The following is a 26,457-nucleotide window of genomic DNA, read 5'->3' on the forward strand; positions in this document are numbered from 1 at the left end:
CTGCACCCGGGCAGTCACTCTGCACCCGGATGGTCATTGCACCCGGATGGTCACTGCACCCGGGCGGTCACTCTGCACCCAGATGGTCACCCTGCACCCGGATGGCCACTGCAACCAGATGGTCACTCTGCACCCAGATGGTCACTGCACCCGGGCGGTCACTCTGCACCCGGATGGTCATTGCACCCGGATGGTCATTGCACCCGGATGGTCACTGCAACCGGATGGTCACTCTGCACCCGGGCGGTCACTCTGCACCCAGATGGTCACTGCATGCCTTGCCTTGACTTTTTGCAGATTTCTGCATCAGTCAGAACTTACCGTGTCAGTATTTCCTCCTGGGCTGTTAGCCCTGGCTCCAGGCCAGGCAGCTTGTCCCGTTTATCAGCAGCGGTTAGCTAAAGGAGTGGGCATGTTTCTGCATGGCATGGCGCTACGTCAGTGCCAAATCTACACCATATGCCAGTAGCGGCAATCACACTGCATATCCTTCAACCAAAATGACTATGCCTGAAAGTCCTCCGAAAAGCCAGGGGGCACCGTTAGCCAGCCGGAGTGGCCCAGTGCAGTCTCTCAAGGTATTGTCCACTATCAGCCCATAAGGTTGGACACAGCTGGTTGGGCACCAGGGCTGGTCTGGGTTTGGGGGCTCCATGCCATTACAGTGTGGACCCTCAGCTCAAATACAATCAGACTGGGGATTCATGGTCTGGCCGTTAAGAGATCCACAGAGGTTAGACCTTGGTGGGGGAGGTTGGTGGGGTCGGGGGGGCGCACAATCTGGTTGCTCATCAGTCAGGGCTGTCCATCCAAGTTAGTCAGGGCAATGGGCCACAGTGAGTCCTGAGCAGTGACCAGATGCAATGGTTGTACTGAGCATTAGTATGGGGGAGGCAATGGCCTAATGGTGTTATCGCGGTTAATACAGAGAGACCCAGATAAAGTCCTGGGGGCCCAGGTTCAGGTCCTGGTGGAATTTGAATTCAATAAAGTACCTGGAATTAAGAATCTAATGATGACCATGAATCCATTGTCAATTGTCAGGAAAAACCCATCGGGTTCACTAATGTCCTTTAGGGAAGGAAACTGCCATCTTTACCTGGTCTGGTCTACATGTGACTCCAGACCCACAGCAATGTGGTTGACTCTTAACTGCCCCCTGGGCAATTAGGGATGGGCAACGAATGCTGACCTAGCCAGCGATACCCTCATCCTGTCAATGAATAAAAAGGAAAAGAAAATTAGGGAGAGAGTAGCTCTGCTTGAGACAGCATTTTAACACGGGATGCGCTGAGGACTCACACCTTACTTCTGCCAGGGACGCTCTATAAGGTGGCTGATGGTATAAAGTGGCAGTAAGTTTGTGAATGTGAGATTTTATTTCCAATGAATTGTCACGCACGTGTCCTCAGAAGCTTTTACTTTTTGATTGCCCTCCCACTAGCTTGAGTGCACACGTGTATATATGTTGATTATAATAATAGTTAATTATATGTAGATTGAGGGGCTAATCGTGCCTGACGCTGATTAACCTGGTGCACAGCTAGGCCTTAAATATGGTGCTGGTGATGGAACTTCTGGAAAGTTCCGGCCGTGCCCAGTACTCGTGCTGCTGGGGAGGACAAAATAGTCTGACAGTGGGGTGTGAGAGATCTTGCTGGAGGAAACTGTCCATGCAAAGGGGTAACATGATGTCTCAGTGGTTAGCACTGCTACCTCACAGGACCAGGGACCCGGGTTCAGTTCCACCCTCGGGCGACTCTCTGTGTGGAGTTTGCACATTCTCCCCGTGTCTGCGTGGGTTTCCTCCGGGTGCTCTGGTTTCCTCCCACAGTCCAAAGATGTGCAGGTTAGGGTGGATTGGCCATGCTAAATTGCCCCTAATGTCCAGGCCCTGTAGGCTAGGTGGGTTAGCCATGGGAAACACAGGGTTACAGGGATGGGGTCTGGATGGGATGCTCTTTGGCAGTCAATGGGCTGAATGGCCTGTTTCCACACTGTAGGGATTCTATGATATTCTAACTCCCTGAAATTGACACTTAGCCTATTCATGGTCAAATTCAACCTTTAGTTTGTATTGCCGTGAGTTCGAAGATCAGTGTAAGTGGTATAACATGAAACAGGAATTCAAAGGAAATTAAAAATAAAACTATTTATCAGTATGGGGAACTCAACATCTCATTATCCTAACATGACAGCTGGGTTGTTTAGGCTTGAAACCAGAAAGTACAAAAGGTTGTGACATCCAAAACTCCTTTGGCCATGGCTTTGGATGCTGTGTCAATGACATTTCCAAGTCTGGGATGAGTGTGTTTTATTCCAGCGTATCCAAGTTAGGAGGCATCGGAAAGTAAATGGAACAGTGAGACTGCTGTGCCGTGTTCTAATAGAACAGCTCAAGGGGTGCCCTCAATGACCTTCTCCTGTCTTATAAAAGTATCGTTTTTTTAGTAGTGTTGTGATATTTGTGTCAGACCACACAGATTGAATGTTGCTTTTTGACAGCATTAAGGTACCGGAACTTTCATTGAGATTAAAAGGCGTGTGTTGCACTGTGTTCAAGAACTCTCCCACCACTGTTTTGTGAGGAGGAGCGTTCCAAAGTCCCAGGACCTCCTGTGATGCAGAATTCTCCTTCTCTCCGTCTCCTTTGTTGGTGTAAAAGGGTGGTGGAGCCAGGAACCTGAACACATTGAAGAACTATTTAGATGAGCGTTTGAAACACTTTAGCAAACAAGGCTACCAGCCAAATACTGGAGAATGGGAGCAGAGTGAATTGGTGCTTGATGACTGGCACAGACATGAGGGACTGAAAGGCCTCTTTCCATGCTATAAAAATCCTATCACCCTAAAACACAGAATCCCTACAGTGTGAGAGCAGGCTATTCAACCCATTGAGTCCACATTGACCCTCAAAAGGGCATCCTACCCCTCTACCCTGTCCCTGTAACCCTGCATTTCCCATGGCTAATCCACCTAACCTGCACAATTTTAGACTGTGGGAGGACGCCCACACAGACACAGGGAGAACATACAAACTCCACACACACAGTCACCCTGCAAGTAGACTTGAACCCAGGTCCCTGGCACTGTGAGGCAGCAGTGCTAACCACCGAGCCACCATGCCGCCCTCTTATTTATAAACAGTGAACCCTAGTTCTAGGTCCCACAAGAGGAAACATCCTTCCAACTCCACCTGGTCAAGTCCCCTCAGGATTTTGTGTGTTTCAAGCTACACGCCCTTTTCTGTCTTCGAAACTCCAGCAGATACAAAATAAAAACCGAGAGAACTGCGGATGCTGTAAATCGGGAACAAAAACAGTAGTTACTGGAAAAGCTCAGCAGGTCTGTCAGCATCTGTGAAGAAAAAATCAGAGTTAACGTCTCAGGTCTGATGGTTCTTCCTCAGAACTCTGATTTTTTTCTACACAGATGCTGCCAGACCTGCTGAGCTTTTCCAGTAACTACTGTTTTTGTTCCAGCAGATACAAGCCTTTCCTAATAAGACATCCTACCCACTCCAGGTATTAAACCTCCTCTGAACGGCTTCCAAACATTTATGATCTTCCTGAAATCAGGAGTCCACTACAGCATTCCAGGTCAAATTCCATATCAATTTGGGCTGTTCATTCCTAGTGTAGAATTGAGTATGTGAGAACTCAGAAATATCAGGAAGGTAGGACACCAGAAATTTATATTGCTGTGAATGAGGACTACAAGCAAGAATGAGTGAGATTTCAGGAAGTGTTGTGATTGATAGATATCCAAGGCTGAGTGAGTGCAGTAAGCAAGGGTGATAGCTGGGTGACCCAGGAGAGATTGGCACAGGACCGATGCTGGTACAACTGATTTAGGAAGGATTTAGAATGGGCATACTTCTCCACTGCCTCTCTCAAAAAGCCTCAACATTCTTATGTTTAGGAAAGAAAATGGTGCATGAAACGATGAACTGAAAGTGATATTAAGACATTTCTTATTTCATTACGGAGTGTAAATATGTGTACAGATCATAGCTCACATCGAGAAAGTTCATAACTTCAGTCAGCCAAAGATTTTCAATGTTTTCTTGGCGAGCTTCATAGAATCCCTACACTGTGGAAGTGGGCCATTGAGTCCACACCCACCCTCCAAAGAGCATCCCACCCATACCTGCCCCATCCCTGCAACCCTGCATTCCCCATGGCTAATCCACCTAAACTGTACACCTTTGGACTGTGGGGGGGAAGCCCATACATACACAGAGAACATGTAAACTCCACACAGACAGTCATCTGTGGCTGGGATCAAGCCTGGGTCCTTGTGTTGCCCCCACACTCTATACATAACAGTGAGGCCATTTGCCTATTATGCCCATACTGTGTGATATCATTAGGGTTGAAGATGGCATTGCCCGTCCTACCAGTTCTGTGGATAAGAACTCACAGTCCTATTTGCCCCCCCAGATCTGGACTTGGCTGAATGGACGTACCTGAATGTGGAGGTTTAACATTATGCTGGAAACAGCCGCTGATAGACTGATACTTTTACCCCATGGACACATTGAATATTTTTATATCAACTTCTGCAAGGAAAAGCCTTTCTTTAATAACATTGGTACAAAAGAAACATCGTGGTGCTGGAAATCTGAACTAAATATTAAAAATTCTACAAATGCCCAGTGGGACAGTTAGTAAATTAAAGATAGATTCAGATTGTAGGTAGAAGCTTTCAGCGCAGCTATAGGAGAAATATTCCATCCAAACTAACTTTCTCTTGCACAAGCTTAACAGGCTCCCGTGAAATTCCACAATTTTCTGTATTTTTTTCTCTCTGCATTGCACTCGTATGCCTCATTTCAACTGTCAGAAGAGGCTGTGACTCCAATCTCTGAGATTATTGCTTCCAATCTATCATTGCTTTCAGACTGTGCAGATAAACTGAGGCTCCAAAGAATGTAATATCTGCATGGCTGTTTGGTGTTGTTGACTGGTGTCTATTGGGAACAGAAACTGCTTGACACTGACCAGCTGTTAAAGCGAGTTTCCATTTCACAATACTTCTCATCCCAGACTAGGTACAAGTCTTCGAACTGAAAACACAGCAATGCATTGCATAATCCAACTCCCCCAAGAGTTTCGAAATGAATACTGGAGCTTTTAAGAATGGAAACTGGTCAATGATGGCTGTTTGTTTGCAAGTTTCACAAAGTACGCTGAACTGTGAGGGAACTGTCTGTTTAGGATAAGGTCAGAAGTCACACGACACCAGGTTATAGTCCAACAGGTTTGTTTGAAAACACAAGCTTTCGGAGCCTCAGTCCTTCTTCAGGTGTCAGTGAGAGAGGTAGCATCCGACACAGAATTTATAAGTAAAAGATCAAAGGGTCACACCACTGATGAAGATGTACTAAACAAACCTAAGAATTAAATCTTGGGGGAGGCAATGGCCTAGTGGTATTATCGCAGGACTGTTAATCCAGAGACCCAGATAATGTTCTGGGAGCTTGAGTTCAACTCCCACTATGGCAGATAGTGGAATTTGAATTCAATAAGTATCTGGAATTAAGAATCTAATGATGAACATGAATCCATTGCTGATTGTTGGGAAAAACCCATCTGGTTCACTAATGTCCTTTAGGGAAGGAAACTGCATATCCTTACCTGGTCTGGCCTACATGTGACTTCTGACCCACGGCAATGTGATGGACTCTTAACTGCCCTCTGGGCAATTAGAGATGGGCAATAAATGCTGCTTAGCCAGTGATGCCCTCATCCCCGTGAATGAATAAAGAAAACAAAATCAGTTAGATGGTTTTAATCTTTAAAGATTTAACAGCTTCTTAGATAACACAGTGTGGAGCTGGAGTTTTCTGAAGAAGGGTCCAGACCTGAAACAACAAGGTGCAGGGCTGGATGAACACAGCAGGCCAAGCAGCATCATAGGAGCAGACAGGCTGACGTTTCGGGCCTAGACCCTTCATCAGAAAAGCAAGCCGAAACGTCAGCCTCTCTGCTCCTATGATGCTGCCTGGCCTGCTGTGTTCATCCAGCTCCGCACCTTGTTTTCTCAGACTCCAGCATCTGCAGTTCACACTATCTCTAACAGCATCTTAGGTTTGTTCAATACATTCTCATCAGTGGTGTGACCCTTTGATCTTTTACTTATAAATTCTGTGTATGATACCACCTCTCTCACTAACACCTGAAGAAGGAGTGAGGCTCCAAAAGCTTGTGTTTTCAAACAAACCTGTTGGACTATCACCTGGTGTCGTGTGATTTCTGACCTTGTCCATCCCATTCCAACACCGGCACCTCCACATCTGGTTTTGGATGAACTATAACATTTTCCCTTATGAGTAATTTTGTGTTCTTTCAGATGAGGAATGTCAGCTGTGTAGCAATGAGGAGTGACTTCCTTTTGCTGCCTAGACCAGTGACAACTGTTCATGCTCCAATCTTTCTGGCCAGCTCAACATCAGGAAGATGAAAGGACATTTAACCTGTAAAACCCAGCTCAGCATAAAGCAACTGTATGCCCCTGTGTGTGTTGGCTCCTCTTTGATTTGCCTGAGTGCAGTCTCAATCTAGTTCTGTCAAGACATTAAGTGGTCTCTCGTGGTTAGAAAGGGCCAAGTGGTGGCCAACATAGAAACATCTTCCATTCCCCGGCACTACGTCCTTCACTAAAATGCATCAGAAATATCAACTGGAAAGAGTATTATCATTGTGACCCCTTTCAAAACAGTAATGGGAAGAATTTGGTACAGGCAGAGTAGAAACCTGCAGGCAAAGAATTTGCACAGAACACTGTTTCAGCAGATTCTCTCGATATCTGTGTGTTTTAACCTTTCAAAGGGGCAATGTCACATGACCAGTCTTGTTTATCTTCACTTTGACCTGGCAAATTTGTAATGTCTACTCAGCCAACTATTACCCACTGATAAGCTATCTTATCGTCTGGACCACGAAAAGAAAAACACGGTTGTTCTGCTCAATCAACGAGTGAGAGTTTATTGTGGGGGTGAGGTGCGAAGATGCTCCCTCCAGTTTAATTCCTGCTCCATTTTACCACATTTCTCCGTTTCTTATCATTTGAGCGAGCCTGAGAGTGTGTCTTCAGTCAGAGATTTCGCAATAAAAGCTGGAGATTCTGTGCCACTCAGTCGTTAAAGACGTTTCACCAATCTTTTCAATTCCACTGCAAATTAACCAAGACCAGGAAAATAGCCTTCCCCATTGCAATCAAAATCTTCTCAGAGCTCATTGAACTATATTTACTTATTTTGAAGAGAAAAGTGACTTTTGTGATGAAGTGAGTAGCTGGTAATTATTCTCAGCAGCTTGTTACAGCTGCTTTCTTTTCAAACAGAATGGACAGAGATTCCTCGCCTTTTTGACTTTTCAAAATGTGGGAACAGGCCACGTGCATATCTAATTTACTGTTAAATGAATTTGTACCATTTATCTCAATTATTCCATCCAGTAGCAAGTTCAACAAACGAACCACTTTTGAGTAAAGAAGTTTCTCCTGCTATCTTTATTAATGACCATTGGATCTGTGTGGCCTCTGGTTTAGACAAGTGGAAACATCTTTACCCTGTCCACCCTATCAAATCCCTCCATCATTTCAAAGACCTCTGTTAAGTAATCCTTCAGTCTTTTCACTTTGTGAGAAAGCAAAGTGGCTGCCTGTTCCCAATAGTTATTATAAAGCATTTAATTATGCTTTGAACACCTTCTAATTTTACACACAGTGCCACATTGGTTCCAACAGCCTGAGTGTACTGGGTCAGGCATAAACTACAGTGACAATGCAGAGTGTGGCTTCAATTAATCCTTTCACATGCTGTTTTTTTTTCTTTATTCATTCACGGGATGAGGGCATCACTGGTGAGGCAGCATTTATTGCCCATCCCTAATTGCCAAGAGGGCAGTTAAGAGTCAACCACATCGCTGTGGGTCTGGAGTCACATGCAGGCCAGACCAGGTAAGGATGGCAGTTTCCTTCCCTAAAGGACATCAGTGAACCAGATGAGTTTTTCCTGACAATCAACAATGGATTCACGGTCATCATTAGATTCTTAATTCCGGATATTTATTGAATTCAAAGTCCACCATCTGCCATGGTGGGATTCGAACCCAGGTCCCCAGATTGTTATCTGGGTCTCTGGATTAACAGTGTAGCGATAATACCATTAGGCCATCACCTCCCCTATTTGCATGTGTATTATATCCAGGAGGCTTGGATAAAATGACAGAAAGAGAAGACAACAGAACTTAGGGAAGAGGACTAGCTGATGGTGATGTTAAAACCAGGAGAACAATCCAGAGTGTGAGACTGACCACTGACAATTTCACATTGCTTGATTGCTAGAGATTCTGAGTCACAAACCCCCGAGAAAGAAGATATCAGAACACATGATGTCAATTTTCGTCGAGAGTGTCGTAAGTTTTTCAGAGAGCTTTTATTTTCATGATGGAATGCAAGCATCTGAACTGAACAATAAAGATCTTCCACACCTCATGCTGATATTGGAGATGGCTAGACTATTCATCTTGAGATATAACAAAGCACCGCAGATGCTGAGAATCTGAAATAAAAGCAGAAATTGTTGGAGAAACTCAGGTTTAGCAGTAGCTGTGGAAAGAGAGAAACAGAGTTATTTAACCCAGAGAGCCAGCTAATGTTCAGGGGGCCTGGATTTAAATCCAACCATGTCTGATGTGGAATTTGAATTCAATAAAACCTGGAATTAAGAGTCTAATGATCACCATGAAACATTTTGTTAATTTATTCATTTGTGGGATGTGGGCGTCACTGGCGGGGCCAGCATTCATTGCCCATCCCTAATTGCCCCCTTGAGAAGGTGGGGGTGAGCTGCCTTCTTGAACCGCTGCAGCCCATGTGTTGTAGGTTGACCCACAATGTCCTTTAGGGAGAGATTTCCATTTTGACCCAATGACAGTAAATGAACGGCGATATATTTCCAAGTCAGGATGGTGAGTGGCTTGGAGGAGAACTTGGAGGTGATGGTGTTCCCGTGTATCTGCTGCCCTTGTCCTTCTAGATAGAAATGGTTGTGGACTTGGAAGGTGCTGTGTAAGGAAACTGTTGGTTGTTTGAAAACTGTCTGTAAGGGAAGGACGTGTGATTCCAGACCCAGAGCAATGTGGTTGACTCTTAACTGTTCTCTGGACAATAAATGCTGGCCTAGCCAGTGACGCCCTTATCCTGTGAATGCATAAAAGAAAAATTAATGTTAAAAGGATAGTTGGGATAATTTTATCTTTAGGTTTTATTGATTGAGCCATTTGAAGCGAGGATTAATAAAGTTGCTGCCAGCTGCCTTTCTTACCTGGTCTGGCCTACATGTGACTCCTAATCCACGGCAATGTGGTTGACTCTTAACTGCCCTCTGGGGCAATTAGGGATGGGCAATAAATGCCGACTTGTCAGTGATGCCACACCATGTGAATGAATTTTTTTTTAAATTGTCACCTGCTCAGGAATGAAATCTTTGACCTATTTTAAGCTGATTGTAGATTGACTTTGGGTTTAGCCTTGGCAATATGCTAATTAATACATGCTGCCCTATAAGCACAAGACCAATTCTGAGACCCTTTATTTGTTGCTATTTCATTGGCTGACCATGAACTGAATATTGGGTGAGACTTTAAATGGATGGATCTACCCAAAATTGGTTAGTTGGTACACCTTAGACATAGTGCTGAGCTATGTCAATGCAGAGTAATACCAACAGCATGGGTTCAGTTCCACACATTAGCTGAGGTTACCATGAAGAACTCTCCTTCTCAACCTCTCCTCTTGGCTGAGGCCTGGTGACCCCCAGGTTAAACCACCACCAGATGTCATTCTCTCTCTGTCTAATAAAAGAGCAGGCCTCTAGCCCAGTGGGACTTGACTATTTGAGTTCTGAGAAAACGAATGGCGCTCACTCCTTGTTCTCAGATCTACTGGAAAAACCAAATCAGAAATCAGATCGTGATGGAACATAAAACTGTACAGCACAGGAATCGGGCCCTTCGACCCATGATGTTGTGCCAAACATGGCACCAAATTAGACTAATCCCTTCTGCTGGTCCATATCCCTCTTTGGTGGAGTGTTTTGGGCTTTGCCGATGCAACTTACAGCAGCAATTTAGCTGCGTTCGCCAGTGACAATACTTGTGCATATTTTATGGCTGCCAATCAATGCCTTCCAGCAAAATACCCAGACGTTATAACATGCCATATCTAAGCCACAGGATGGAATGAGTGATGCTATCAACGAAGTAAATGGTGATGCTATCAACAAAGTAAATGGTTTCAACCCATTGCTGGACATTAATGGACAAACTACAGCTGTGCACCACTCAACCAAAGGAACATTAGCTGAAAAACTGCATTCATGTCGAAATAAAACTGGGCAGATGTTAGGGATCAGTTGCGCTAACTACATTCGAGGCAATTGTGCCTATTTCCTTTGCTGCTTCGGAAAATGAGAGGACAAAATGCAGAGACAAAGCTCCGTACAGTGAACAGGATTCCAGCTCCTGAATTCATCGAAGATCTAGTTTCAAGATGCAGCACCCTTATGAATACTTAGTGAACAGGGACATGGATCGTGCAAACATTTTGAAGACAAAACCAGGTACATGAGCACCAGCAGCAAAATTTGCAGCTGAAGAATGTCAGTTGGATGGTGTGGCGTTAGTCTATAATAAAAACCATGCTAGCTTCAACTGCCTGCCATTCTTTTCAGATTGATAAATCACTTCGGAGCTTCATGATTTGCTATTTTGCAGCAGTAAAGGAAGCCATAGGGAATAGTAAATACCTTGATAAAATTCTGTTATTGTTGAGAATGGTGCTATTTCTCTGTTACTGAACTGCCTATTGAGAATAGAAAAGAATGGCTGGAATTCATGCCTAAAAGAATCAAATTTGCCCCAAAAATTATCTTCAGAAAACCATCACAGCTTCAAAGATGATACTGAATTGCAATAACCAATGGGAGTTAAATTGTTAATAAGGCTAACCAAATGAACTTAATCATTCAACACAGACACAGAATGCAAGAGAAACTCAGCAGGTCTGAAGCACTGAGGAGTTGTACCAGATTCGAAACATTAACTCTGTTTCTTTCTCCCCAGATGCTGCCAGACCTGCTGAGTTTCTCCAGTATTCTCTGTGTTTCTCTCAGATTTCCAGCATCTGCAGCATTTTGGTTTCATTTGAGAACTCAATCATTCCCTCTGCTCTCAATCGCACCTGCATCTTGCCTTTGTGCGTCTCTGGTCTGCAGGTTAATTTGTTAATCTTTTTCTTTTTTAAAAACATGGACAGCGTTGGTGAGGCTGCACCTATAACCCAACCCTGACCGCTCTGTTGCCACAATACTCTCCGGCAGAATCTTTGAGCCTCATTAAGGTCAGGACCAGCAACAGAGAGGTCATGCCAGTTTCTGGACCCTGTCTCTAAGTGGATATTTTTGTCAAAGCCAGTGGCATTCCCCAATCCCATGAGAGTGGGTAGTAAATGAGGCCTTTAAAAGCCTTATTAAGGTCAGCAGGTCTGGGAGTGGGCATGTGATGATGCAGTGGGTGAGGGGATGGTTGGCATTGCCATGAGGTGGTCTCCAGTGCCTTTGTGCCTCAGTGGGACGTACTCAAACACGGCACTGTCAGGGACTAGCTGTATATCTCCCAGCAAAGCCCTCCCACCCAACAATTTCACCTCAGAACAGGCATCCAGCACTGGCCATATCAACCCTCCTTCCATCCTGAGTCCCATTGCTTTAATAATCCGTAAGTAATTTGATCTATCAATAAATTTTTTCATGCTTTTGTGAAGTGTCATGAGCACATAACTTTAATATTTGTATTTTAAAATGTACACATTTGAAACTGTGTTTGAACCAAGGTGACCGTTTTGGAGTTGGATCAGTGCACTGTGTATGATTCTGTCGGTCATGCTGAGCCTGTGTGTTAAATCCAACCTTAATCAGCTCTCCCTCCAGGCTTTAGCCAGCTGCGTTCAGAGATAGCGAGGAGCTCTCAAACAAAACGGTCAGGGAAGTCATTTCAATATTTGAATAGGTCACTAAATTGTATTTCAAATACTTTAAGTGGTCAGTGCACCCATTTATCCCAAATTGTCCAGCAACTGATCAAGGTCAACCCAGTAAATGCACCAGTGAAACAGGCCGGCTGGGGAGTGTTTGATCAGTTACCCCGAAGATCTCCAGCCAGTTGCTTCCTGGAGAGTGCTTTCAGATGATTGTCACTGTGGATTGTCATTGCCTTGTACATCCCTCACATTAAGCTGGTCCTCCCCACTGTCAGCCTTTACCACTGCCCAGCAGCAGCTTATACAGCTCTAGCTTGCATCTTCGATGATGAGCAAGAGGAACAGAATGACGCCAACATCAAGGAGGATTCTTCTGGTGGGGTGCAATGGTAATGTCCCTGCCTCTGGACTGGGGGCTCGGGTTCAAGTCTCACTTGCTCCAGGGCTGTGCAATAATATCGCTGAGCAGCTTGATCAGACAATATCTGAAAGGGAAGGAAGGGGAATTAGCTGCATGGGGTTTGGGTGTCCATGGGCTTTCAGAAGGCAAGTGATACAGTGCCACACGACAGACCTGAGAGCAAAGTTATAGGTCATGGTATAGAGGGACTGTAGCAGTGTGGTTACAAGACTGGCTGAGTGATAGCAAGCAGGGAGCAATGATCAGTGGATATTTTTCAGGCTGCGGGTAGAATGTTTAGAGCGGAGTTTCCTCGAGGTCAGTATTGGGATCCTTGCTCTACCTGATATATATTAACAATCCAGGTCTTAGTATGCAGGAGACAATCTCAAAGTTTGCAGATGACACAAAACTTGGAAGATTGTAAACTGTGAGGAGGACAGTGTAGAGCCCCAGGAGGAGGTAGACAAATTGGTGGAGTGGGCAGGCAGATGGCAGATTGGGTTAATGTAGAGAAGTGTGAGATGATGCACTTTGGTCTGAAGAATATTGGAAGACAACATTAAATAGGGCATCCATTTCTAAAGGGGTTGCAGAAGCGGAGGGATCTGGATATGTATGTGCAGAGATCATTGAAGGCCAAACAAAGAGAGTACTTAATAATGCATACAGTGGCCTCAGCTTTATTAATAGGGGTAAAGAGTATAAGAGCAAGGAGCTGATGTTGATCTTGTACAAGACACTTGTTAGACCTCAGCTGGTGGATTGTGTAGAGTCTGGGTACCACATTATAGGAGAGATGTGAGCACATTGCAGAGAGAGTGCAGAAACAATGTACAAGAATAGTTCTAGGGATGAGGAATGTCAGTGATGAGGAGAGATTGAAGAAGTTGAATCATAGAATCTTACAGAAGTGAGGAGACTCTTCGGCCCATTGAGTTTGTACCTGTTCTTCACGAAGAGGAGGAGATCTGATAGAGGTGTTCAAAATCAAGAGCAGGCTGGACAGAGTAGATAGGGAGAAACTGTTTCTGTTTTATAAAATGAAGAAGATCGAGATTGCATAGGTTTAAAGTGATGAGCAAACAAAGCAAGGTTGTAGAGAAAAAATGCCTTTTCACACATCAAGTAGCTGACTTTTATAATGTACTTCCTGGAAAATGTTCAGTTGAGGCATTCAAGAGGGAATTGGATTATTACTTGGAGAGAAATAATGTGCAAGGGTTGGGAGTAAAAGCAGGAGATTGTCACAAGGTAATGATACTCATTTGAAGAACTGGTGCAGGCACAATGGGCCGAATGTCCTCTTTCTGCACCATAACAATGCTGTGATTCTGTGAAGAAGACGTTGCATTCTCTTCGGCCACATGTTGCACCACAGCAAGTAGTGGAGAGGCGCAGAGATCCAGCTCCAAGGGTGTGAGACCCCCAACAGAGCGAGTAGTGAGTGGTCCTGTGCCTCAGGGAACTCAGGCCTCCACAGCACATCATCGCCCCCATGTGCAGCCACATGGAACTACACCTCCTATCTCTGTGACTGCACCTCATTACCTGCTACTGTCTTCACATAGACACCTCCCCACTCACTGACACACGCACACACACACACGCGCGCGCACACACACACACACATACACAAACACACATACTTTCAAACACACACTCACTTGTGCGCGCGCACACACACACACACACATACACACACACACATACAACATACACACACACATACACACACACATATACACACACATACACACACACATACACACACACACACATACACACACACATACAACATACACACACACATATACACACACACATACAACATACACACACACATATACACACACACATACACACACACACATACAACATACACACACACACATACAACATACACACACACATACACACATACACACACATACACACACACACATACTTTCAAACACACACTCACTTGTGCGCGTGCACGCACACACACACATACAACATACACACACACATACACACACACATATACACACACATACACACACACATACACACACACACACACATACACACACACACACAACATACACACACACATATACACACACACATACACACACACACACACACATACACACATACACACACACACACACACATACACACATACACACAAACACACACACACACACACACACCCCTCTCAGGTCTCTGTTTCCCTGAAGTTGTGAGGGCTGAGAGTTGATACAATAAAAAGCAGAAATTGCTGGAGAAGCTGAGCAGATCTGACAGCTTCTGTGGGGAGAGACCAAGGTAATGTTTCCAGTTCAGTGACCGTACTTCAGAACCAGCTCACCATCACCTTCTCAAGGCCAACTAGGGATGGGCAACAAATGCTGACCCAGCCAGCGATAGTTATGTCCCACAAGTGAATACAAAACAAGTTTATAAACTTCAGATTCTGGAGAAGGGTCACTGGTCTCGAATGTTAACTCTGCTTTCTCTCTCCACAGATGGTGCCAGACCTGCCACAATTCCTGTTGTTTCAGATCCCCAGCACCCATACTCTTTGATATTACTGAGGGTTGTTAATGGTGTGTGATTGTGAGACAGGGCTGTGAAAAGGCTATAAAGTGACAACCCCCTCCAGCTCTCTCTGATTGCTGCAGACTCAATTCATTTGAGCCTCTCTGAGTCTTGTCCCTTTCTTAAGAAGTCTTTCCTGTGACGGATTTGGCATATTATCTTTTTCATCATTTGACATTCTCCTGCCTGATTGGTCAGGGTGTGGAGGTATCGGTGTTGGACTGGGGTGGACAAGGTCAGAAATCACACGACACCAGGTTAGCGCGTTTGAAATCACAAGCTTTCAGAGCGCTGCCCCTTTGTCAGGTGAAGTGAAGAGAAGAACATGCACAGAAATTACAGGCAGACAGATCAAAGGATTGTACAAATGGTGTGAGTGGAGTGTCGACAGGCTAAATAATAAGTCTGCGGGTGATCAAAAGTGTCAGATGGTGTGAGTAAAGTGTCAAAAGCTGAATAGTAAGTGAAGGGATGAGGCAGAGAAATAATTACAAAGAATTAAAAATAAGGTGATGCTGGAAACAAACCAAATGGCTAGAGTAACGTGATAGGTATAAGAGTCACATGTTGAGGGTCTGACCAAAGTAACAAGTAATCCAAAACTGATTGGCCAGGCAACATGGAAACAAGATGATGCAATGACTCCGATACAGGGCCATGTCATTGGAGACATTAATAGATTCCTTACCTACTATTAAACCCATTGAAAAAACCGCCCATGCTTTCTACTTGAAGCAAGTTTTTAACCTTTTAGTTTCTATAATAGAATTCAAGAAAGCAAACAAAACTAGAGCCATAAATGCTTCAGTTGTCACTGCAATATTCGTAGACACTTAATGAGTTGGGATTTCATTTGTGTTCCCTTTTGCATAGGAACAAACATGTTTATATGTCTTTGGGAACAAAACTTTATATAGGAAGCTTCCATGGTCAAGGCCAGTGTGAAACGTGACTATAATGGAAAGTTCTATTAAAATATGTAGTAATTATATGATCAGCTTTTATTATAGCAATAACTCTAAAACAACAAAATCACCTCAGTGCTAATGCACAATTTAAGATATTCTATTAAAAAAGGAATGCACCAAATTATTTTTATAGGGGAATCGTAGGAGTGGCACAGCAAGAAACTGTTAATAAGAGCATGGCTCAAAAATCCCAGATTCTTCCCACATTTATTTCATACGGTCAGAAAACAAAATGTATTCCAGCAGTAAGCTTTACACAGCTAGTGATTATCAGCACATGGACAGAGCCATATGGAAGTGCTTAGTGGATGAAACATGCAAGATCCAGGGACAAAGCCAGAATCCGCTGGAATGTCACGAGTGTCCACAGCTCAATGTGTACTGTTTGTTACGGAGCACAAATGAGAACACAGAGTGTCACTATCATGGTCTTTTTTAGAGAGAGTGGAGCTCTATGTCCTTTCTAAATACAAAATCAAACTGTTGCAGAAAATTATGATTTTTAGCATATTTTTGGACTTTGTTGTAGAACCCCTAGAGTGTGCATGCCACCCAGATCCACCTCCACAATCCCTGTAAATCCTGCATTTTCCATGGCTATTCCACCGAGCCTGCACACTATGGGCAACCCACCCTAACCTGCACATCTTTGGACAGTGGGAGGAAACCAGAGCACCCAGAGGGGATCCACACAGACATCGCTGTCACGTTTTCCAACAATCTTGCTCCTGAATCTAGGCTCCCTGCTGTTTCTCATTCAGAAGTAGCCTTATGACTCCTTCAGCTTGAGGCACATCCCTGCTGATTGTCAATGCGGCAATGGGACAGACAACACCATCTTCAGGGCACATTGAATTCCAGAGTGAAGCAGTGAAATATATTTAACAAACACCTGTGTGCACATGGTCAACAATTATTATCAGGGGTTGGGGGGTGGGGGGTGGGTAGCGGGGTGACTCTGAGGTTACAGTTGAGAGGAAATGTTAAAATTTAGATATTTAAAAATTAAATCATTCAAACTATTATGTGGAGTAAACTTGAATGCAGTTTCAGACAGTAATGATCATGAAGTCACATGGAGCAAAGCTTTTCCAAATTCATATCCCATATCGTGATATTACTCATGGGAGGATTGAAATGATTCTGATGAACAGGTTGCAAAGGTTAGGATCAAAGTGATTACTTTCCTGTCTCATGACCAGGGAGGGGTTTAACAATTTGTGGGACTATCAATTGGAGCCGGATTGAGTAGCTTGATGCTAAAATCAAATTCCAAAACAGTGAAATAAACCATGAGACTTGGGGAGAATAACGAGGGAACTTGACAACTTGACAGAGTAAGAAATGGAGACGTTTTCGCCAATAGAATGATGTCTTGAAAATAGGGAAGAGATAGATAGAACTGCCGATGCTGGAGTCAGAGACAACACAGTGTGGAGCTGGAGGAACACAGCAGGCCAGGCAGCATCAGAGGAGCAGGAAAGTTGATGTTTCGGGTCGGGATTCTTTTTGGCAAGCACTCACGCACAGCCCCCACACCCATACAGACAGACACACACACACACAGGGCTATAGCATTTAGTCCCCAGTGCTGGTGGTCGGTGCTGTAGAAATGATGGGAGAGGGGAAGGAGACTCACTGGTGCTTGCTGGTTGTGGGTAGAGGTCACCGGAAGGTTTTGATTGGTCTACGGACAAGATAGTCCCTTGGTGCCTATCACACTGTAGGGGTAGGGTAAGTAGGTGCTGGGAGTGGCAGCATCACTCAGTTATATGACCACCATTGCCAGTCTTCCCCATGCCTTGTAGCTCACTGTCATGATTATTGTTACTGACATAACTCCAGTCTCCATGCAAATAAAAAGAAATAAAGTTAGACATCGGCATTTGCAACACTTAGACCTAATGCTTTTTAACTTGTATATAACTATATCAAACGTAGTTCTATTGTTTATAATGCTTCTGATTCTCTGTGAGTAAAATCAATAAAATCGATTCTGTTTAACTTTAATCAAAGAAGAGCTTTGCTGAGTGTAATCCCAGTTTAGGTTCCGCCAGGGCCACTCAGCTCCTGACCTTATTACAGCCTTGGTTCAAACATGGACAAAAGAGCTCAATTGCAGAGGTGAGGCGAGAGTGACAGCCCTTGATATCAAGGCTGCATTCGACCGAGTGTGGCATCAAGGAGCCCTAGCAAAACTGGAATCAATGTGTATCAGGGGGCAAACGCTCCGGTGGTTGGAGTCATACCTGACACATAGGAAGATGGTCATAGTTGTGGGAGGTCAATCACCTCAGCTCCAGGATATCTCTGCAGGAGTTCCTCAGGGTAGTGTCCTAGGCCCAACCATCTTCAGCTGCTTCATCAATGACCTTCCCTCCATCATAAGGTCAGAATGTTCGCCGATGAATGCACAATGTTCAGCACCATTCATGACTCCTCAGATACTGAAGTAGTCCATAACCGAATGCAACAAGATTTAGACAACATCCAGGCAAGTGGCAAATGACATTTGTGCCACACAAATGCCAGGCTATGACCATCACCAATAAGAGACAATCTAACCACCACCCCTTGACATTCAATGGTGTTACCATCACTGAATCCCCACTATCAACATCCTGGGGGTTACCATTGACCAGAAACTCAACTGGACTCACCACATTAACACACAGGCTATGAGAGCAGCTCAGGGACTAGGAATACTGCAGCGAGTAACTCACCTCCTGACTCCCCAAAGCCTGCCCACCATCTACAAGGCACAAGTCAGGAGTGTGAAGGAATACTCCTCACTTGCCTGGATGGGTGCAGCCCCAACAACACTCAAGAATACCATCCAGGACAGAGCAGCCCACTTGATTGGCACCACATCCACAAGCATCCACTCCCTCCAGCACCGACGCTCAGTAGCAGCAGTGTGTACTATCTACAAGATGCACTGTAGAAATTCACCAAAGACCCTCAGACCACTTCCATCTAGAAGGACAAGGGCAGAAGACAAATGAGAACACCACCACCTCCAAGACCCCTCCAAGCCACTCAACATCCTGACTTGGAAATATATTACCGTTCCTTCCCTGTCGCTGGGTCAAAACCCTGGAATTCCCTCCCTAACAGCATTGTGGGTCAACCCACAGCAGGTGGACTGCAGTGGTTCAAGAAGGCAGCTCACCACCTCCTTCTCAAGGGCAACTAGGGGTGGGCAAGAAATGCTGACCAGCCAGCAATACCCACATCCCACAAATGAATAGAAAAAAAATCCCACTTTGGTGAGCAAGTATTGATCAAATTGATATTACAATTGTACAGGTGGCTGCCCAAATCAATTGTTATATTCTTCCATTGTCAAAATTCTGAAATGGTAAACACATTTTTCAGTTTCTTAAAGATCTGGCAAGCTGCACAAAATATAGCACATGGCCAGGATGTGTGTTATCTAGAAAAATGTACAGCAGTTTGAGATGACACAGAACATTGTCTGGTAATGTAAAAAAATTAGACGCAAGGCATATTTCTGTCAGGCCTGTAGATCACGACATGAAATGCACAGCCCTGTAGAAGTGTGACTATATCTTGCTAAGCATTGAGACACATTTTGAGTACATCTTTCATTGCCAAGTCTGGATAAACTGCTATAAACCATGTTTGCCATAACTCACGGTAAAACTGTATTTTGTTGGTGTCATCAACATTGTAAGATTTGGCCCCAATCCATCACAGAATTAAATGAAAAGTGAAGAGAAAATCCACTTTGAAAATGAATTAAAAGTATTTCATTTACAGAATAGTTTTGAATGTCGGATTAGGTTAGTATTATACCATAATGTCGATTATGCTCAGTTCTCTACAATGATAAAATTATGTTTTACCTGTTTCATAACTTTAAAAGTGAATTGAAATTTAATGTTTTTTTCCTTCTGACTTAATCTGATTTATTGACCTATATTCACCTTAGCAGTGAATGTACCCAATGCAGAAACTAGTTCAGCAGAAGGAAATATTTCAGTTATAAAACAGAGGAGCTTCTGTTATATTCCAAATGGCTGGTTGGTTTCATAGAGACTGTGTACGCTTCTGACCATTTCTGTGATCCTAACATCACAAAAATGTCAAGCATTCACATTCTGAAGAAAAAAAAAACATGTTTGGGATCAGTGAACAGCAATGAAAAATTGAAAGATTAATCTGTTTGGTCTGGGTTGTTGATTTAGGGTTGAGGAAAAAGACAACAGGCATTTGTACATGCCAGAGCTATCCTTAAGGGCTAAGTGAAACTGAATGTAAATACAACATCCAGAGACATTGGTATTTACTTACCAAGTGTTTTTCCGTGTGAGACAAATAGCTCTGCCATCTGTTAGACATTACTAAAATTGCAGTTTTATTCTTTGTGAAAAGTGCAGTATTGATTCTGCCTGTGGTGGCTCGTGGGTAAGTGTACTGTGTGATGTGGCACTAAAACTATTCACACTGTAGGTAAGCTAACAAGTTTCAGTCTTTGGGATGTGCTGAACTAGTCGTTTTCAGCCAGGACACTTTAGGATCACAGCCGTTGACCTCAATTCTCCCAAGATAAAGTGGAAAATCAGCCCAATTGATCACTGTTTAGTGTCAACTCCTGAAAGTGCTTGATTGTAAACCCATATGTGCCTGATGTACATTGGAAATGAAGTGATCCTGCCATATTAGATCATGACTGTGGTAAGGTTAAGTTCATGGGTCTATGCTCCTGGAGCTTCTGAGGGTCTCCTGAGACCCAGTGAACATTGCCTTGGATCTTTACAAAGGCCCATGTCATTGCTTCCTGATATTGACTATTTGGAGCTGTATCAAATGTGGAGAGGAAGGGTCATCGGACCCGAAACGTTAACTCTGTTTTTTCCTTCACAGATGCTGCCAGACCTGCTGAGCTTTTCCAGCAACTTTGTTTTTGTTCTAAATGTGGAGAGGTTGTTTCTCCTTGTGGGAGGATCTAGGACCTAATAGCAACATCTCAGAAGAAGGGTTTGCACATTTAAGACAGAGATGAGGAGGAATTTCTTCTCTGAGGATGGTGAATCTGTGGAATTCTTTATCACAGAGGCCTGTTGAGGCTGGGTCATTATTCAAGGCTGTGATAGACAGATTTTTAATCAGTGAGGGAATCAGGTTATGGGGAAAGGCAGGAGTGTTGAATTGAAGGTTATCAAATCAACCATGACTTCATTGAATGGTGCAGCAGACATGATGGGCTGGATGGCCTACTTCTGCTCTGATGTCTTATGGTCTTAAGTGCTCCTGCTGTTATGATCCACTTGATGCTATATCCAATTCAAGGCTGTCTAAGTAGAAGTTATTACATACTCTGGTCACGAACAAGGCTTCTCACTGATGGTTCATCATGATGAAAGACTCCCTGGTGAGGAGCCTACATGAAACTTAGTGTGAAACCGATGAGACTGAATTTCATTTGTAAAAATATTTGGGTTTACAATTTTTTTAAAAAAGTTACGAAAAGCAGAATTGCTTCTGCAGTTTACATGGGAAGCTCTTCCTTTGATTAAAGTTCTTGTAGATAAGGCTGGAAATCAACAGTAAGAGAAACAGGGAGAAAAATAATAAGAAAGGTGTAATTATTTGAGAAAGACAAGTTAGAAAGACAAGGAATAAGTTAGGGAGTAATTATTTTCTTGAAGCACAGGGAATGACCCTAATAACCATTGACCTGTCTCTGTCACCTCAACAAACCTCTCTATTGTGTCCTTAACATTGTCACCTGTCACAGGGAGGAATGTTTTCAGCCATAAGTTGACTTTTGTAGACTTATCTTCAAAGGAACATGGGACATATTTACTCTTCCATACACCATTGTCCTGACCCTGCGTATTCAAGGAATTTGGAAGCACCAGTTAACAGTGGAACAGCCAGAGATGACAGAGTTAGTTTTTGTCATTAAACAGGAACTAGAGAGTTGAGAAGGCTAGTGATTGAGACACATAACTGATATCACCAATGAGGGCTATTTTGACTCATTTGTGCCCAACGAGCAAGCTGGCAACAGGCTCTGAGAGCTCTCCATTTGTGGATGGCTAAATAAATCTGCTCAGGCATCCCTTTAAGACAAGGAGCATTGAATGACATTTGCAGTATTTGGTTGCGTTGGAGGTGGACAGAGAGGCATAACTAGCAGCGTGTAGCCATATGGGAAGTTGTACTGATCCTGCTTCTCAAAAAGAAGCTGATCACATTTATTATTGTTATTCCCAGAGCTCTATCATTTAAAAGGATGCTGGTTCTTACCATTTCCTGCTCTGGGTATTGGGTTTTTTAACTGGAATCTGTGAGGGGGCCATGCTTAACTGCATGAAGACACCAATGTGGTCATAGCTCACCTCATGTGTAGTCCAAACCATAAAGGTTCTGTGTTTCCCACTGACTGTCCCCTGCCTAAATTCCATTCACTGTGAAACTGACAGTTGGGGGGGCCTCAATGTAGGAAACTGGTGGTCCATTTATTTTGGTTTTAGCTTCCAATTCATTGCTGCTGCACAGGAAAGGTGGTAAAGGAATAAAAATTGGAGCCTACATCTTACAAAATAGTCATGCGTTGACGATGTGCTTCTGATAGTTCATTTTCCCCAGGCCCACATTTGCTGTAAATCATGAACTTTTTACAGTCATTTCACATAATTACAAGCTAGAGCCTGAATTATTGTTGGCGGGAGAAAAGTTGCCCTTGTGTTTCCATTGAGTCTCTGATCACTCTGCTGTGCCTGGTCATTTGCAGTGGTTACACTCTTCTCAATTTAACTTCTCTTCTCATTCACAGGTCAGGTACTTAGGAAAAGTGATCATGAGGGGAACACAATTCACATCTGGTTGCACGGAAAGATCTGTGATCGAGTTGTGGGAGAAGCAGACACTGGATCAGGAAGATATCTCGTCGGCCAACGCCATTCTAGAAATACGACCTTTCCAGGTCCGTCTCCACCACTTGGATGGGAAGAGAGAGGTAACGGTCCAAACGGATACCTTCCAGGTGGCGCGGATCGCGTACTGTACGGCGGATCACCATGTCAGCGCCAACATCTTCGCGTGGCTTTATCGGGAGATCAACGATGATTTGTCCTACCAGATCGATTGCCACGCGGTGGAATGCGGGAGCAAGCTCGAAGCCAAAAAACTAGCGCACACCATGATGGAGGCCTTCAAGAAGACATTCAGCAGCATGAAGAGCGATGGGCAGATCCACAACAGCAACTCCTCTGAGGAAGTGAAGTCAGCAACATCAGACGATGGCTGAGAGGGGCGTTGACGAAATCAGAAACATCATTGACGGCTATTGATGACAACCATTGGAGAGAAATGAACGAAGGAAGCTAATTGAGGGTGGAACACCAATGAATCCTGAGCTGGTTCGCTTGCCAAAATTAGCCAAGCGACACATTAAATTGAGAAGATTTTTTTTTTACAAAAAAAGAATATGCATTATCAAAATAGTTGCATTGCAATCTAAAATAATTATGCTGTGACTGGGAGAGTAAAAGCAGCCTGACTCCCTAACAGAGATAAACACATCCTTTGATGGCAGCTCTTTATAAATCACCTGATAAAATTCATGGGAGTAATGAAATAGTAAACTCCCAAGCCACAACCAAGATTTAAACTGATGTTTAACTTTCGAGGGAACACAGTCCAAACCGTCCGCGAAAAGGGAATGGAAAACTTGCATTTAGATCGAAAACCAAGCCAGCAAAATTTATACATCCAAATAATTAAAAAGAAACGCATGGATCTATCTTCATATATTTCTACCAACATATAAGCTACAATATATGTAAAGATATATTCCATTTTTATAAAATGTATTTCAAAATGTAAGTATTAAAATGTAATGTTTTTGTTGGTACAGGCTCAATGGGCCAAAGGGCCTACTCAGTGCTGTCTGATTCTATAAATCTTTAAAAATTGGTGTGTATTATCAACTGTGACAAACATATGGAAGTATTTGATTGTAAATGAGGAGGTTCGCCATGTGAAGCTGAAAGAAAAACAGTGGAATAAACGTGGTGATGAAAATCTTTAGCCAGCTCAAACAAGAAATTGTGTTTACAAGCATTCCAAAATTGTATTGTTAGTATTACACAGTTTTAAGGAAAACACAGACTGTTTCCATTTTTTTCACTTCAGCTGCCTTGTTACACTTCCTTTTGTCATTGCTCACCAGAGGCCACTGTGTTTCAGTTTAGTTCAGCATGAAGGGTTATATAGATCTGACATTGTTTATATTACATGCAGAACTGAAGGATTGCGGTTCTCAAGCCCCTGGACTTCTGTAGTTTTAGACAGTTTACCTACATACTCACCATCACACTTTTTCATTTCCAACAAAACCCCTTAAAGAGGATCATATCTCAGGAAAACCAGATGCTGTAAAACAGAAACAAAAACAACAATTGCTGGAAAAGCTCAGCGGGTCTGGCAACATCTGCGGAGAGAAATTGGAGTTAACATTGCAGGTTGAGTGACTGTTCCTTGGGGAGTTCTGAGGAAGGGTCACCAGACCCGAAATGTTAACTCTGATTTTCTCTTCACAGATGCTGCCAGACCTGCTGAGCTTTTCCAGCAACTTCTGATCTTAACACAGGAGTCAGGTTGCCCCGCTTATTCATGCCCCGCTTTTCGTGTTATTACACAGCACACCCCGTGTTTTCCCATTAATAAGCATGACTCAAATTCCTGAGACATTGACCAGAAATAAAATCCATACGTAGTAAAGAACCATTAGTATTTGATTACCCTATCCTCATCTTTCCACCATTGGTTGGGTGAGAACAAAATTGGGTTCCCAAGCAGTCAGCATTTCACATTCTCCACAGGATCAATAGGAGGTGGCTAGTCCTTTGATGAATGAACAGAATGGATAGCTATGACACACAGCCAATATTGCACTGAGATAATGATCTTACTATGTGCAAATCAGCCTAAAAAACGACCAACTGAAATTCATGTACATGCCAATTGTCCTTTCAATAAAAAATAACATTAATGGTATCACAATGCCCGCATGTTAACCAAAATTATTTTAGCGTGTGATTGTTTTTTGAAAGTACAATGTTACCTGCACTTGTAAAGCTACACAATAAATTGTTACATGGTGTGGAATGGGTGGAAGATTGTTATTTCTCGTGTTAGAAATGTTACAATCTGATGTTGCATGTTACATTAACAAACGATGTAACTTCCTGATCCCTGGATCATTGGTCACAGCGGCAATGTTTTCTGAAGTTCAAACCTCTATCAGCATCACATGGAGGTGATGGCCTAGTGGTATTATCACTGAGCTGTTAATCCAGAGACCTGGATAACATTCTGGGGACCTGGCTTTGAACCCCGCCACAGCAGATGGTGGAATTTGAATTCAATGAAAAAAAAATCTGGAATTAGGAGTCTAATGATTACCATGAATCCATTGCCGATTGTCGGGAAAAACCCATCTAATGACCTGGTCTGGCCTACATGTGACTCCAGACCCACAGCAATGAGGTTGACTCTTAACTGCCCTCTGGGCAATTAGGGATGGGCAATAAATGCTGCCTAGCCAGTGACTCCCTTATCCCGTGAATAATAAAGGAAAAAAAAACTCAAACTGGAAAGGTGCGAGATGCTTCTGTGAGGTTTTGCATAGATGTGCGGAGTGAGGCAAAAACAGAAAGTGCTGGAGAAACTCTGATGTGTAGGGCTGGCGTGGACAAAGTCAGAAATCACACAACAACAGGTTATAGTTAAAATCACAAGCTTTCGGAGCGCTGCTCCTTCGCCACTGAAGTCAGGTGACTCCTGACTGGAGAAACTCAGCAGATCTGGCAGCATCTGTGGGGATGGAATTGGGATTAACATTTCAGGTCCAGTGATCCTTCTTCAGAATCTTCAGGTTTTTGTTTTGTTTAGTGAGGCTCGGGGCTCGGTTTTAACACGAGATGAGAATGTTGAGGCAGATTCAACACTGGAGAGGGTGAAGGTGATCTCATTTGAACGAAAGGCAGAACATTTTAACTTCGGAAACTGAATTTCCATATTTCAAACATTTAATCCTGCTTCACAAGGGGGAGCAACGTGGAGGGCGGGAGAGCTGAGAATGGGAAGTTACAAGGACAGCAAGAACCTTCCGGATACCCTTGGAGGTGGATGCTGGTGAGACAAGTCAAGAAAGGGCAAGATGAGAAAATTCCAATCAGGAAGGCAGAAGGTCAGGGGCATGGAAGGTTCAACATTCCCATGGAATGGCTGGGAAGAACAGACCCATTCCTCCTGAACCACACTGAGCTTTTAAGAGGGAATTGAAATGGAAGCCTACTTGAGTCTCTCCTGAGGGCTTTCCAATCGTAATTCTAGGCTCATGTCCTCTCTAGTAGGCCCCACAGCTAAAATGGCGCATGGGTTGAAATTATGTTATCAAATCACAAATTCAGTAGA

At 43.5% G+C, this 26,457-nt stretch overlaps 1 protein-coding gene across 1 annotated transcript in view; it reads left to right on the plus strand.

Moving 5' to 3' along the window:
• The window catches only part of pid1 (phosphotyrosine interaction domain containing 1), a 70,586-nt gene extending 45,440 nt beyond the window's left edge, over window positions 1-25,146 (plus strand). Inside the window, exon 2 of the mRNA XM_048604743.1 lies at window positions 22,811-25,146. Within this exon, the coding sequence (XP_048460700.1) occupies window positions 22,811-23,284 (474 nt within the window). The 3' untranslated portion in view covers window positions 23,285-25,146. The remainder of the gene's footprint in view (window positions 1-22,810) is intronic.
• The last annotated feature ends 1,311 nt before the right edge of the window (window positions 25,147-26,457 follow it).

This window comes from Rhincodon typus, chromosome 13, assembly GCF_021869965.1.
Source record: "Rhincodon typus isolate 14 chromosome 13, sRhiTyp1.1, whole genome shotgun sequence".
Classification (NCBI taxonomy): Eukaryota; Metazoa; Chordata; class Chondrichthyes; order Orectolobiformes; family Rhincodontidae; genus Rhincodon; species Rhincodon typus.